This window comes from Ahaetulla prasina, chromosome 13 (genome assembly GCF_028640845.1).
Source record: "Ahaetulla prasina isolate Xishuangbanna chromosome 13, ASM2864084v1, whole genome shotgun sequence".
NCBI lineage: Eukaryota > Metazoa > Chordata > Lepidosauria > Squamata > Colubridae > Ahaetulla > Ahaetulla prasina.
In genome coordinates, this window is record NC_080551.1 from 17794743 (window position 1) to 17810000 (window position 15258).

The 15258-nt window shown below is 42.1% G+C and overlaps 1 protein-coding gene across 1 annotated transcript in view; it reads left to right on the forward strand.

Moving 5' to 3' along the window:
• LOC131184524 (fibrillin-1) overlaps window positions 1-15258 on the forward strand; it is a 180210-nt gene that overhangs the window by 119300 nt on the left and 45652 nt on the right. Inside the window, exons 29-37 of the mRNA XM_058155915.1 lie at window positions 6517-6639; window positions 7415-7537; window positions 8273-8398; window positions 10561-10683; window positions 11282-11404; window positions 12192-12356; window positions 13636-13704; window positions 13823-13948; window positions 14583-14705. Of these exons, the coding sequence (XP_058011898.1) occupies window positions 6517-6639; window positions 7415-7537; window positions 8273-8398; window positions 10561-10683; window positions 11282-11404; window positions 12192-12356; window positions 13636-13704; window positions 13823-13948; window positions 14583-14705 (1101 nt within the window). The remainder of the gene's footprint in view (window positions 1-6516; window positions 6640-7414; window positions 7538-8272; window positions 8399-10560; window positions 10684-11281; window positions 11405-12191; window positions 12357-13635; window positions 13705-13822; window positions 13949-14582; window positions 14706-15258) is intronic.

Here is a 15258-nt window from a genome sequence, read left to right on the forward strand (position 1 = left end):
CATGCGCAGAGGGTAAAAAACACATTATGTCCTGATTAGAACCAGGAAGTAACGACACCCGAGCAGGTGGGTGGAGCCTCACGCCACCATTGCTACCGGTTCTCCGAACCACCGGCCACAATTGCTACCGGATTGCCTGATCTGGTCTGAACCGGGAGCATTTCACCCCTGCTTGAAGGGGCTATCACAGAGTCTTTTTATTTTCCTCCGAAGACATAAGGGCAGGACAAGAGATAACATGTGGAAGATCATTAAAGAGAGAAGCAACCTAGAACTAAGGAGGCATTTCCTAACTGTGGGAACAGTTAATCAATGAAACGGCTTGCCTTCAGAAGATGTTGGTGCTCCAACACTGGAGGCTTTTAAGAAGAGAATGGACAGCCACTTGTCTGGAATGTCATAGAGTCTCTTGCTTAAGCAGGAGGCTGGACTAGAAGACCTCCAAGGTCCCTTCCAGCTCTGTTATTCTATTACTCCATTAAGTATTTTTATTTATTTTTATTTATTTATTTTGTCACAACATCATATAAAAAGGATTATATAGTATATAAACATATATATGAGTAAATATTAGGAGGTATAAGCATCAATATATATATATATATAGGAAGAAGAAAAGAAAAACAATAGGACAGGAACGGTAGGCACATTTGTGCGCTTATGCACGCCCCTTAAATACATCTTAAGTACATCTGAAGTCTTACAAGTTTCCCCAACTCTTCTTTGCTCAATTCCAAAAACTTGATCATAACCTTTCCAGGTCTGCTTTAAAGAACTCAGAGACAGTTATTGGCTCTTGGTGAGATACCTAATGCAAACGATACGAAGTGCATTCAAAACTCATCTCAGATCCAACTCTTCGAAGAATCTCCTAGGAAAACTATCTAATTTTAGGATAGCTTTTCTGGCGGCCATTCCCAAACTCTCAGAGAAAGATTCTTCCCTTCCCAGTTTGGGACCTACACATTTTATCCAGCAATTGAACCTGAAACCTCCGGCTGGATAGCCCTTTCCTAAAGAGTATTCATTTATCCACCCTTCCTAAGGTTTTTTCAGGCTGTGTTTTAAAGGGCAACGTTTGGCCGAGATGGTTTTTTGGCTTGGCTACAAAACAACATCTGTTCAATAAATCTCTTCAAGTCAAGGCAGATCCCTTCCCCAGCTGTGAGTCCCACAGATTGTATGGGGCAGCAACACTCCAAATGGTATTTAGACAACATGATTGAGCCAAGTCGTTAGATCCCCTAGGTTACTGATTAATCAATCATTTAGGAAGCAGTCATTTCCCGAAGACTTCCAATTACAGCAACGAACATGAGAAAGTTGGCACTTTCTAGTGATTTTTCCCCTCCTCTTGATCTGTGTGGCAAGATTTCTGCAGTCTCATCTCCAGGGTTGACACGGTCATGGTTAGAATGGAGAGATTTCACAGGATAAAAGAGTTGGAAGGGACCTTGGAAGTCTTCTAGTCCAACTCCTGCTCAAGCAGGAAATGTGATACCATTTATTTATTTATTTATTTATTTATTTATTTATTTATTTATTTATTAATCACATTTATATACCGCCCTATCTCCCGAAGGACTCAGGGCGGTTCACAGGCAAGTAAAAACATATAAATACATCTTAAGTACATCTGAAGTCTTACAAGTTTCCCCAACTCTTCTTTGCTCAATTCCAAAAACTTGATCATAACCTTTTCAGGTCTGCTTTAAAGAACTCAGAGACAGTTATTGGCTCTTGGTGAGATACCTAATGCAAACGATACGAAGTGCATTCAAAACTCATCTCAGATCCAACTCTTCGAAGAATCTCCTAGGAAAACTATCTAATTTTAGGGTAGCTTTTCTGGCGGCCATTCCCAAACTCTCAGAGAAAGATTCTTCCCGCCCCAGCTTGGGACCTACACATTTTATCCAGCAATTGAACCTGAAACCTCCGGCTGGATAGTCCTTTCCTAAAGAGTATTCATTTATCCACCCTTCCTAAGGTTTTTTCAGGCTGTGTTTTAAAGGGCAACGTTTGGCCGAGATGGTTTTTTGGCTTGGCTACAAAACAACATCTGTTCAATAAATCTCTTCAAGTCAAGGCAGATCCCTTCCCCAGCTGTGAGTCCCACAGATTGTATGGGGCAGCAACACTCCAAATGGTATTTAGACAACATGATTGAGCCAAGTCGTTAGATCCCCTAGGTTACTGATTAATCAATCATTTAGGAAGCAGTCATTTCCCAAAGACTTCCAATTACAGCAACGAACATGAGAAAGTTGGCACTTTCTAGTGATTTTTCCCCCCCTCTTGATCTGTGTGGCAAGATTTCTGCAGTGTCATCTCCAGGGTTGACACGGTCATGGTTAGAATGGAGAGATTTCACAGGATAAAAGAGTTGGAAGGGACCTTGGAATTCTTCTAGTCCAAACTCCTGCTTAAGCAGGAAATGCGATACCATTTCAGACAAATGGTTCTCCAATCTCTTCTTGGAAACCTTAAGTGATGAAGCACTCACAGCTTCTGAAGGCAAGGGTTTCCCTTGATTAATAGTTTTCACTGTCAGGAAATTTCTCCTTCGTTCTAGGTTGCTTCTCTCCCTGATTAGTTCCCATCCGTTGTTTCTTGTCTTGCCTTCTGGTGCTTTGATAAATAGGTTGAGCCCTGCTCTTTGTGGAAGCCTCTCAGATAGAATAGAATAGAATAGAATAGAATAGAATAGAATAGAATAGAATAGAATAGAATAGAATAGAATAGAATAGAATAACAGAGTTGGAAGGGACCTTGAAGGTCTTCTAGTCCAACCCCCTGCTCAGGCAGGAATCTCTACACCACTTCAGACAAATGGCTATCCAATTTCTTCTTAAAAACCTCCAGTGTTGAAGCAGATATCGGAAGACTTCTATCATATCACCCCTGGACCTTCTTTTCATTAAACTAGACATACCCAATTCCAGCAACCGTTCTTCATATTTACTTAGCCCATCTTCTTTGCTCCCTTTTTACTCCAGTCTCACGTGGCCCCGGGAAACAAAATGGAAGCAAGACACTAAGAAGTTAGAGAAGTCTCAGGTTTTTTGCACAACGTCTCTTAAGACTTCTCAGTTTCAGAAGTGGGGAGAAAAGAATTATTCCCTCAGGAGAAAAGAATTATTCCCTCAGGAGAAAAGAATTATTCCCTCAGGCAGTGTTTTTTTTTTTTTAACGGCGAGAATCCCAGCCTGTCTTGAGAACTCTGCAAGTGAGAATATTTGCACGACAACTCCTCCTTTTATCCAGTTAAATTGTGGTGCCAACAGGATCTGTGTGTATGTGCGTCATGTTCATGAGTAGGAATGTTATGGGTCTGCTTCACATCAGGGATGTGTGTCTGTGGGTTTGTGTGTCAGTAAACCACTTCACAGTTGCTGCAGGAAGGCTAGCAAGTGATACCCTTCTAGGCTGCATAAACAGAGGGATAGAATCAAGATCACGTGAAGGGTTAATACCACTTTATAATGCCTTGGTAAGGCCACACTTGGATTACTGCATTCTGTTTGGGTCGCCACGATGTAAAAAAGATGATGAGACTCTAGAAAAAGTGCAGAGAAGACCAACCAAGATGATTAGGGGAGTGGAGGCTAAAACATACGAAGAACGGTTGCAGGAACTGGGTATGTCTAATCTGATGAAAAGAAGGACCAGGGGAGACATGATAGCAGTGTTCCAATATCTCAGGGGCTGCCATAAAAAAGAGGGAGTCAAGCTATTCTCCAAAGCACCTGAGGGTAGAACAAGAAGCAATGGGTGGAAACTAACCAAGGAGAGAAGCAACTTAGAACTAAGGAGAAATTTCCTGACAGTGAGAACAATGAATCAGTGGAACAACTTGCCTCCAGAAGTTGTGAATGCTCCAACACTGGAAGTTTTAAAGAAGACGTTGGATAACCATTTGTCTGAAGTGGTGTAGGGTTTCCAGTCTAAGCAGGGGGTTGGACTAGAGGACCTTAAAGGTCCCTTCCAACTCTGTTATTATATTATATATTATATCAGCTTACGTACAATTCTTTTGTGTAAGTTGCATCTTTGCTCCTGTGGTTCAGTAAAACAACAGCTGGCTGCTGACTCAAATAAAAGACTCCAAATGAAGAAGGTGTGGTGTTTCTTAATATTTTCCTCTGAGATGTCTTTTCTGCTCAAAACACTGCCCCTCCCCAGTTGAGTTCCCCATAGGGGGAAAAGATACAATCGCCTACATTTAAAAAAAAAAAAAGATTAAAATGTCTCTAGTGTGCAAACTCACCGTTTTGCAGACCCACCTTTAAGCGTTCTTAAAATGGGTGGAATTAGAACTGAAGCCCATGATTTCAAGCCACTTACACCTCCTCTTAGCATGATGTCAAGTGGCCGGAAAAAACAGAGCAAACAGCTTATGTCATGTTGTTGGAAGTTGCTTAAATAGATAAGAAGACATTTGTTCTAGTAGTAAGAAGTAAGAAAACTGTTTGGCTGTAAGGGCTGCCTTAGACTGGAATATTTGTTTTCCTTGGCTAGCCATAACTGCACGCTCAAAGCAGAAGTTTGTTGAAAAACAAGACTGGCAGAGAAAGAGCCGATAGGAAAAAAAAATGTTTATATACTCTTGACACCACTCTCTCTCTCCCGCCCCTAATTTTTTTGGGTGCCTTTAGTTAATTCAATGAATATATGGCCTCATATTTGGAGTCAGTTTTGGGTATCTTCATTCATGCTGAGCGGCAGACTCACAGAGATAATACCAAGATCTCGGAGAACCAGACGGCCAACAAAGAAGTCTCAGTTTGTCACGCTAGGGAGTTGAAATAAGATTTTATTTTATTTGGATTGGAATAATCAAGAGAGCGAATCGGCCGTTGGAAAAAAAACAACCACCACCCGCTGTTGAATTCCCTTTGGCGAAACCAGATCTGTACACTTCACAATAAAAATAGGTCTGCTAAATAAAATAGAAGCCGTGGTGGGATTCAAATAATTTAACAACCGGTTCTCTGCCCTCATGACCAGCTGGATGGGCGTGGCCATGGGGGGGCGTGGCCATGGGGGTGTGACAGGCAGCACCCGGCCTCTTGCACCCCCCGGGAGCAAAAATGGGCCGTGGAGGGGGATGCGTTGCACCCTGCACCCCCTTTTGTGCCTAGGAAGCCTCCCTGAAGCCTCCTAGGAGTGAAAAAGGCCCATGGGGGGCACGTCACACACCCTCACACCCCATTTTGGGCCTAGGAGGCCTCCCTGCACTTATCTGGCAGCCAAAATGGGGTGCGTGGGGACTCCTGGAAAGGGCAGGGAGGGGAGGGGAGGGGCCAGCCATAAATTTTACTACCGGTTCGCCCAAACCATCCCAAACCGGCTGAATACCATCACTGAGATAGAGGAATTGTCAAGATGGTGGGATGGACAAGGCATGGTGAGATCTGCCAAGTTTTCTTTCACTCTTGTGAGTGTCCTTCACCCCTCTTGGTTTCACTTGTTCCCACCGGAGAGAGACAGAGATGAGGAATCAGGTCATCTCACCCTTTCAGTTGAACTCTCAGGGGATCTTAAACTTGTAAAATAAGACCAGAAGTGTTAGGAACAACCAGTTTTGTGCAAGATTGTGGTTACTGTGTGAATGTCCTCTTATGATATCAGGCAGCTTATCTCCGTGTTAGGGTAGCCACCTAGCATTTGTCTGATAGTGAAAGGTAAAGGAGTCCCTGCGGATTTTACTCTTCTAGTAGTTGCTGACGATAAAGAGATGGTATTCATCTCTATTTCAAGGCCCTTGAGAGCCAGCATGGTCTGAAGACATTTCCGTGGTCATGTGTCCAGCATGAGGTCACGGAGCGCTGTTTCCTTCCCACTGAAGTGGTACCTATTTAACTACTCGCATTTGCATGCTTTCGAACGTCTAGGTTGGCAGGATGGGAGCTCACCCCATTGCATGGCACCCGGGTCTTGAACCTGGACTGCCGGCTTTCCATCTGACAAACCCAGCGTCTTAACTGCTGAGCCGCCACTGTGCCGCCGTTGGTCTGATAATATGGGTTTAAATATACTACCACAGAAAGAATGCCAACAAGCTTGATCACCAACGCGCCAGTCAAAAGCCAATATAAAGGATGATGGTTAATACTGGGGGATGCCAACTTCAAGTCTACACAAAGCCATGAGAACTCAGTGGATGCCTTTGGGGCAGGCGTTCGTTCTGTCTTTCAGTCCAACTCATTTTATAGGGTGGTTGTTATGAGGAGAAATGGGGCTGTGTATGCTTCTTTGGGCCCCCAAAGGAAAGACAAGATATCAGTATAATCAATGGAACAGATCCTATTCTTTGAAGGAATTTCCTTTGCTGTTCTAGATACAACTCTGGCGTGTCTTTGCAGTCAACAAATTTGCCTTCTTCTTCCCACACAATCAAGAAATGAAAGGCAGGGGTGCGGTGGGGGGAAGCCTTTGGCCCTGCGATATTTATACATAAAGGAGGAAGCGTACGTGCATTGCCGCTGATATTTTTGTCCATTCTTTCCACAGATATAAATGAGTGTGAAATCGGTGCTGACAACTGTGACCGGAACGCTATTTGCACAAACACAGCTGGTAGCTTTAAATGTGGCTGCAAACCAGGCTGGCTAGGAGATGGGATCAAGTGTGTCGGTGAGTTTTGGAAAACTCTTCCTCCCTCTTCCCTCCTTACACCCCCCCTCACACACACAAACACCCCACCCCTCACCCCCAGACGATCTGAGTCAGTCTTTAATTCAATACTGACATAAACTGTAATTAAGCAGCTTCATAGACTTACATCCCTTTCCCACGGAATGAAAGATATATTTGTTATCTGAAAGTGGCTCAAAGCCAAATCTGGGTATCAAAACGCACATCGATGTTGCCTTTTACAGATGTTTACCTAACTTTTTCTTGAAAACTTGTAGAAAAGGAAGTTCCTCCTTCCTCAGGTTTCTTGTAGCGTTGCCCAAATGTTTTTAAAATAACCATTTGATCCTTTTTAAGTCAGCTAAACTTATTTCTACTTTCCTCTTGAGAACCTAAGTACTTCAACTCAGTTTTTATTTATAATTACTTGCAAAGTAACAGGCAGCATGGTAGCATCTATTTCTACTAGCTGCTCCTTGGGTTTAAATTCTTGGTATACTCAGTATTACGCTTGTATGTCATTCTGTACCATTGTTTGTGATGGACTGATTGGTGCAGTAATCTGTATTTCCTGTTTTAACTATTTTCAAAACTATTAGTTAGACTGCTTTACTTAACAACAGAAAATTCTGGATCCCAATTGGGGTTTGTAAGTTGAGGGTTACCAGCGCTACTAGAGTTTTCTTTTTTCTTTTTTTAATCTTGTGTACATATTATCTTTGCATAGATAACTGGGGTTGTTTCTCTTGTTAATGCAGTTCTTTGTCCTCTTCAGATCTGGATGAGTGTGCCAATGGCACACACCAGTGCAGTCCACATGCTGATTGCAAGAACACGGCGGGATCATATCGTTGCATATGTAAAGAAGGATATACCGGGACTGGGCTCATCTGTACAGGTGAGCTTTTAGGGGAGGGTGATATAATATTTTCACATTATACGCTAAATCCTGCCTGGTGGCGCAGTGGTTAGAAAGTAGTATTGCGGGCAAACTCTGCTCACAGCCCTGAGTTCGATCAATTCAAGGATGACTAAATCTTCCCTCTTTCTGAGGTTGATAAAATGAGAACCCCAATTTTTGGGGGGCAATAAGCTGATTTGTAAACTGCCCAGAGAGTGATGTAAAGCACTATTGGGTGGTATATAAATCTAAAGGTTGTTTATATTAATTTTAAAACAAAGCCAACAAGACTCAATCCTGGAGAAACTGATAATGAACCTAGGACTTTGAGCATGTAAAGCATGGATTTTCCTAAAGCTTTTTTCTTTTCTTTTTTTTTGGCAGATAAAATATACCATCAAATTTTTAACAAGATTTGTTGTTGCTTTTTAATATAATGCATTAACGATAACAAAATGTTTATGACTAAGTTTTGCATAATAGCAACAGATCTTATTTTCCAGTTTTGGCTCCAAATTATTTCAACTTTCAGAGTCAGACAAAACACGCTATAATTTTTATAAAAGCATCCCATATTATGCTACATGTTGACTTGTTATTGGATGTTGTTTTACATCTTTATAAATAACAATCCTCCCTACACCAATTTCCTATGAAATTCTTAACCCCAGTTAGTTGTTTGCAAGGAGATAGAATGCATTTTCAACTAAAAGGACTCTTTTCACTTTTCAGATATCGACGAATGTTCTGAAAATGTCAACCTCTGTGAAAATGGTCAGTGCCTGAACGCTCCCGGGGGCTACCGTTGTGAGTGTGATATGGGATTTTTGCCAAGCATCGATGGAAAAGCTTGTGAAGGTAATTGGGAAAATGAAGCAGTTAAATCATCTCACTTAGGCTACAGCCCTCTTGCTTTGCCTTCTTAAGGTTCGAAGTCAGGATTTTGACTTTGAAGAGGAGATTTTAATTTTTGATCTGTGCTTTCTACCTTCCTATCATCTATCCATACAAGAGACATCCCGCCTTAAAAAATATTGCAGGAGTTCGCCAAGAAGTGGAAAAGCGCAGGGGTCTCCAACTTTAGCCACTTTAAGATGTGTGGACTTCAACTCCTGGAATTCTTCAGCCATCCAACCTTAGCCACTTTAAGATGTGTGGAGTTCAACTCCCGGAATTCCTCTGCCAGCCATGCTGCTTGGAAGTCCACCAGTTTTAAAGTGGTCAAGGTGGAGACCCCTAGAATAGAGGTTGAAAAGCAAAAGGTAGCTAAACCCCACAGTGGATTCTTTTGCCATATTCTCAACCTCCCAAAATGTAGATGCTACCATCCCATGGTGAACAACATCATTGGCAATTATGGTTTGTCGCACCGTTGTCAGCCAATTGTTCAGATAGATTTGACATTTTGGTCCACCTGTGGAATCCTTCTCCATGACCTGGGAGAGGTCGATGTGGATGTTCAGTGGTGTTACAGATATCATCCCAAGATGTAAGATGTTCCAAATAAAGCTGTCTTCTTTAATTTATTAAATTTTTATGCCGCCAATCTACCCTATGATATAGGGCTTTGGGCAGCTTGCAAGTTATAAAACAAGTAAAGAAATTAAAGCATGAAAACTTCACGGATTAAAATATGGTTAAAAACCATACTAAACTGAGGTTTTTCCTCGAGCAAATAATAAGAGAGCAAAGACTTATAGAGATACTGTAATAGAGTATCCCTTTTGGCATTCTTCATCTTAGCAGTTACGTTAATTTTGCATTTTTATTGCCAAGAATAATAGCATGTCATGTATATCAAGACATAATTCTTGTATAAAAGGCATGAAGGAAAAAAAAACACGTTGTATGACATTGAGATAAACAGTTGGCCGTAAAGAGCGATCCTCTTGTATGCTACAACTTGTATCTGAACAAAAATATTTGGTCATGCCCAAAAAAAGTGAATATTGGGTGGGTCTATGAAAAAGTCGACGTAATTGTTAATTCTCAATGTCTCCAGTAAGGGAAATAAGTTGAGATGTCAGCACAACTGATGCCCGTTGGGAAGACTAAAGACACTCCCTGCTACTCCCACAGAGCATAAGTTAATTTCCTTCAGATTCTTTGGGTGGGGGGAGAAAACCCACTCTTTCCCATAGAAAATTAAAGAAGATTAAAATCATGGGGCTGTTAGAGGCAAAGGTCAGTGGGAGAAAGGGAATGAGGCACCAGAGAGGAGAGGGTTGGACTTCACAGTTGATTGAATTTGTACGGATTTATACATGTGGTTAACAAAGAAGAAGAAGAAGAAGAAGAAAATCCTGTAAATTCATCTGCTCTCGTTTTTAATTTTGGGGCGATCTAATGCTACGTTTCAGAGTCAGCTAGGAGAGCAAAACAGAAGAAGCAGTGTTGCATCATGATGACCTAAGCCCACGGTCTTTTGCATATGTGTTATGATAGTGTTTCTCAACCTTGGCAACTTTAAGAGGGGTGGATTTCAACTCCCAGAATTCCCCAGCCAGCAAAGCTGGCTGGGGAATTCTGGGAGTTGAAGTCCACCCCTCTTAAAATTGCTAAGGGTTGAAGAACACTGTGTTATGATGTTGCACACATGTGGGGACTTCTGGGGGGCCCATTTTACACCCTCCCAGAGCCTCCGTGCGGTCGCTGAACTTTCCTTGAGCCTCCGGGAGGGTGAAAACAGCCTCCCCCGGGCTCTGGAAGCGCTGAACTTACCTGGCATCCAAAACAGGCCACGTGGAGACTCCTGGGAGGGATGGGAAGGGGCAGATGGGGCCAGCCAGTCCTTGCAACTACTGGTTCAGCGAACCAGATGTAAAATTAGCATCCGATTCACCCGAACCGGTCGAAACTGGCTGAATCCCACCCTTGACAAAGGTTGAACCGATGCAGCCAATTTTGTCATTTTCATAAAAGGAGAATGATCCCAGAGATGTTCATGCTGTGGGTTTTAATTCTTCCTTCCAACAAAAAATGTAATCATCTCCTATTTCTTCTCAATTGTCTCATTACAGATATTGATGAGTGCTCCCTTTCCAACATCTGCGTTTTTGGAACTTGTCACAATCTTCCTGGCCTCTTCCGATGTCAGTGTGAGACAGGATATGAGTTGGACAGAAGTGGCGGGAACTGCACAGGTAACTTAATAGTTTGGGCAATTTAGTAACCGTCTTAACTTTGGTATAAACATTGCTCATATAAGCCACCCAAAACATGTTCCCACTATTTCAGGAAAAATGACTGAGCAGCTAAGCTGACTCTTGTATTTAAATACATTTCAGAAACCTTAAAAAATGTAGTTTGGAGTTTAGTAGGACTTTAGTTATCTAGTTAGTTAATTTGACCAAACAGGGCATTGCCCAGAAGTTTCCTGGCCACTTGCAGCCACTTTCCAAGTAAGGCTTCCTAGTTATTATTTTATGTTTTTAAATATTTCCTACATCCACCCAACTGCAATATGTTTAAAACTTTCTTAAAATCCATTTTTGGCTTTTTGCCTATTGTATATTATTTTACCTTCTTTACATTTTTTTTTAATCCAAAGAAGGTAAAACTCACCAGGTGTCAAATTAAGCTTGCTGTTCTAAAAGTCTCTAATATCCATAAAGTAGTTAAATTGAACATTTCCCCTTGTGATTGGAATGTGAATTTGGCTAGCTTAGTGTCCTGGTTAAATGAGCACTAGAGTCTTTTGCTGACCTGTAGATTAATGTTGCCTTTTCCCCTCCTGTGTAGATATCAATGAATGTGCAGATCCTACAACATGTATCAGTGGCACTTGCCTCAACATCCCGGGCAGTTACACTTGTGAATGTCCCCCAGATTTTGAGCTGAACCCGACTCGTGTTGGCTGTGTTGGTAAGTAATGTTGCGGTAAGTTGCTCTAAATGTAGATGAATTAATGGTCTACCAGGTTAACAAATAAATACAATGTAAAAAGGATGTGGGGACTCTAGAAAGAGTGCAGAGAAGAGCAACAAAGATGTTTAGGGGAATAAAGGCTAAAACATATGAAGAACAGTTGCAGAAACTGGGTATGTCTAGTTTGATGAAAAGAAGGACTAGGGGAGACATGATATCAGTGTTCCAACATCTCAGGGGCTGCCCCAAAGAAGAGGGAGTCAAGCTATTCTCCAAAGCACCTGAGGGCAGGACAAGAAGCAATGGGTGGAAACTAATCAAGGACAGAAGCAACCTAGAACGAAGGAGAAATTTCCTGACAGTCAGAACAATGAATCAATGGAACCACTTGCCTCCAGAAGTTGTGAATGCTCCAACATTGGAAGTTTTTAAGAAGAGATTGGACAGCCATTTGTCTGAATTGGTGTAGGGTTTCCTGCCCAAGTAGGGGTTGGACTAGAAGACCTCCAAGCTCCCTTCCAACTCTGTTATTCTAAATAAATGATAGCAATGTTTTGGGAAGAGGCAATAATTACGTGGTTCAGCTCTTGAAATAAAAATATATACCCGACAATTGGTAATTTAAAAAGTTTGCCAAGAGTTGAGAAGCCTCTGATGAACTGAGCAATGCATGAACAGGAATGTCAAAACAATGCCCAGTGCATGGCTTATATGGGAACTGTTCTTTTATTCTGTGCCTTTATGAATCGATGATGTTTGAGCATGTGCTACTTTCCTTCTTTAGATACACGCTCTGGCTACTGTTATTTGGAAATTAAACCTCGAGGAGATAATGGTGATACAGCTTGCAGTAATGAAATTGGCATTGGTGTTTCCAAGGCTTCTTGCTGTTGTTCCCTTGGCAAAGCTTGGGGGATTCCTTGTGAACAGTGTCCGGCTGTGAATACAAGTAAGTGAGATGGAAAAGGGTCAAATTATAACTGATTTACACTTTCGTTTGCTTGGTTCCTAGGGACGAGCTGGTCGATTGAAAGGTCGGCAGTTCAGTGGTTCAAATCCCGAGTGCTGTGTAATGGGGTGAGCTGCTGTTACTTGTCCCAGCTTCTGCCAACCTAGCAGTTCGAAAGCACATAAAAAAAATGCAAGTAGAAAAATAGGGGCCACCTTTGGTGGGAAGGTAACAGCGTTCTGTACTCCCTTGGCATTGGGTCATGCTGGCCACATGACCACAGAAACATCTTTGGATAGTGCTAACTATTCGGATTTGAAACAGAGATGAGCACCGCCCCCTAGAGTTGGAAACAATTAGCACGTATGTGCGATGGGAACCCTTTACCTTTACCTTGCTTGGTTCCTAAGAGACAGAATATAACCAGGATTACAGGGAGGTAGTTTATTTATAGGAGAACTGTCAGGCGCAATAAATCAGGAACCAAGCCTGTTCAAATGACTACGGGTTGATTGTATGCTAAGGCTCTCTATAAGAATCTGAACTACTAACAGTCAAAGCAAATTGGTGGTAGATAAGAGTCAATGGAATTCAAGGAGGACTTGACATTGATACCTTGTGGGCACAAAGGGACTTGAGGCTAATGACATATTTGGCCCCTCCCTCAAGCTCAGCCTGGTCATCTCCTACAAGAGAGGGAAAAAAAGATTTATTTGAAAATAAGAATGGCAAATTTAATTTGAGGACATGAAACAGTGGTGGGTTTCAAAATTTTTTACTACCAGTTATGTGGGCGTGGCTTGGTGGGCATGTCATGGTTTGGTGGGCGTGGCTTGGTGGGTGTGGCAGGGGATAGATACTGTAAAATCTCCATTCTTTTCCCAATCCAGAGGAAGGATATTGCAAAATCCCCATTTCCTCCCCATGAGCTGGGACTTGGGAGGCAGAGAATAGATGGGGGTGGGGCCAGTCAGAATTTTTACTACTGGTTCTCCAAACTACTCAAAATTTTCACTACCGGTTCTCCAGAACTGGTCAGAACCTGCTGAAACCCACCTCTGGCATCAAGTGAACTAAACTAAGGATGTGTTCATATTTAGTGAATGTGTCATATGGGGGAAATGCTTATTTTCATTCAGAGAATCTTCAGTTTGAAGGACTCAGAGCTGGAAGAAGCCTGCCGAAAGGAGAAAAAGATTGTAATGACTCCTCTAACTTTTCTTACAAAGCAAAAATGCCGGCTTAATAATTAATAAATAATATTGGTTTTCCCCTTCAGCTGATTACAAGCTGTTGTGTCCAGGAGGAGAAGGATTTCGACCCAATCCTATTACAGTCATTTTGGAAGGTAATGCCTGCTTGTGTGTTCTTTCTCTAGACATCCTACTGTGACATCGATTGTTCTTAGCCAAGCTTGGTTGGTTTGATGTTCTAACAAAATGCTGTGGCTTATTTTATCTGGACAGATATTGATGAGTGTCAAGAACTGCCTGGACTTTGTCAAGGAGGACAGTGCATCAATTCATTTGGTAGCTTTCAGTGCCAATGCCCATCCGGGTACTATTTGAATGAAGAGACACGAGTATGTGATGGTAAGCGAATCATAAAATGTGTTGTTGTGTATTACGTATCCTAGCTAAAAGCCTCTTCCAGAACTAGGCCTGGCAATCATTTGGGGCTCGAGACTGATGACACATTTGACACCCCCCCCTCCTTTGGGCTCAGGAAGTTGTCAGGTGTGATCAACCAGGTCCCTATGTGTAGAGTTCAATTTGCTACTTTATTGCTGAATGCCTGTTTCAAGGGATCTTCCCAGACAGGCAGTTTCCCAGCCTAGGTAAGCTTCAAGGGCATTCAAGAAGGTTGGAACCAAGCTACTGGTTCAGCGAACTGATAGTAAAAAAAAAAGCTACCACTTGGTCCGAACTGGTATTTTCAACAATCAGCTGTGCTGCGCAATTTAAAATCACTAGAAAGCAGGAATCTCCCTCCCTCCCTTCCTATCCATCCATCCATCCCTTCTCTCCTCCCTCCCTCCATATGTCCATCTATCCATTCATTCATTCATCCATCCATCCCCTTCTCTCCTTCCTTCCTTCCTTCCTTCCTTCCTTCCTTCCTTCCTTCCTTCCTTCCTTCCTTCCTCCCTCCCTCCCTCCCTCCCTCCCTCCCTCCCTCCCTCCCTTGTTGTCAGTCTGAACTACCAGCTTTGTGTTTTCCTTGCAGATGTTAATGAATGTGCCATAGCTGGTATCTGTGGCCCTGGGACCTGCTACAACACCATTGGAAATTTCACTTGTATTTGTCCTCCGGATTATCTGCAAGTCAACGGTGGAAATAATTGTATGGGTAAGGTTGCCTCCATTTCTTTTTCCAGATTAAAATGTTGTTTACTATTTCTATTTAATCCAATCAAAGAGGGGGAGGAAATTCCTCTGAAATAAATCATGTTGCTTCCCTAACTTTCTCGGAGCAGGGAGAGGCAGAGAAGCTGGGTAGATTTTTTTTTTTTAATTTATTTAAACGTAGCTCAGGTATGATCATGTTATTTTAGGAGTCCAGCCACTTACCCCCAAAAGGACAGGGACGGTAGGCACTCTGGTGCGCTTATGTACACCCCCTTAGGACCTCTTAAGAAACATGAAAGGTCCATGGCAGGCGGTTTAAGGTAAAAGGTATTTGGGATTAGAGAGACTAACAATAGGATCAGGTAGAGTGTTCCAGACATTTACTATTCTATTGCAGAAGTCATATTTCTTACAATCAAGATTAGAGCAATTTACATTGAGTTTAAATCCATTAATAGCCCTTGTGTTACTACAGTTGAAATTAAAGTACTCATTTACAGGTAGAACATTATGATAAATAATCTTATGAACTAAGCATAGGTCAGAACGTAGAT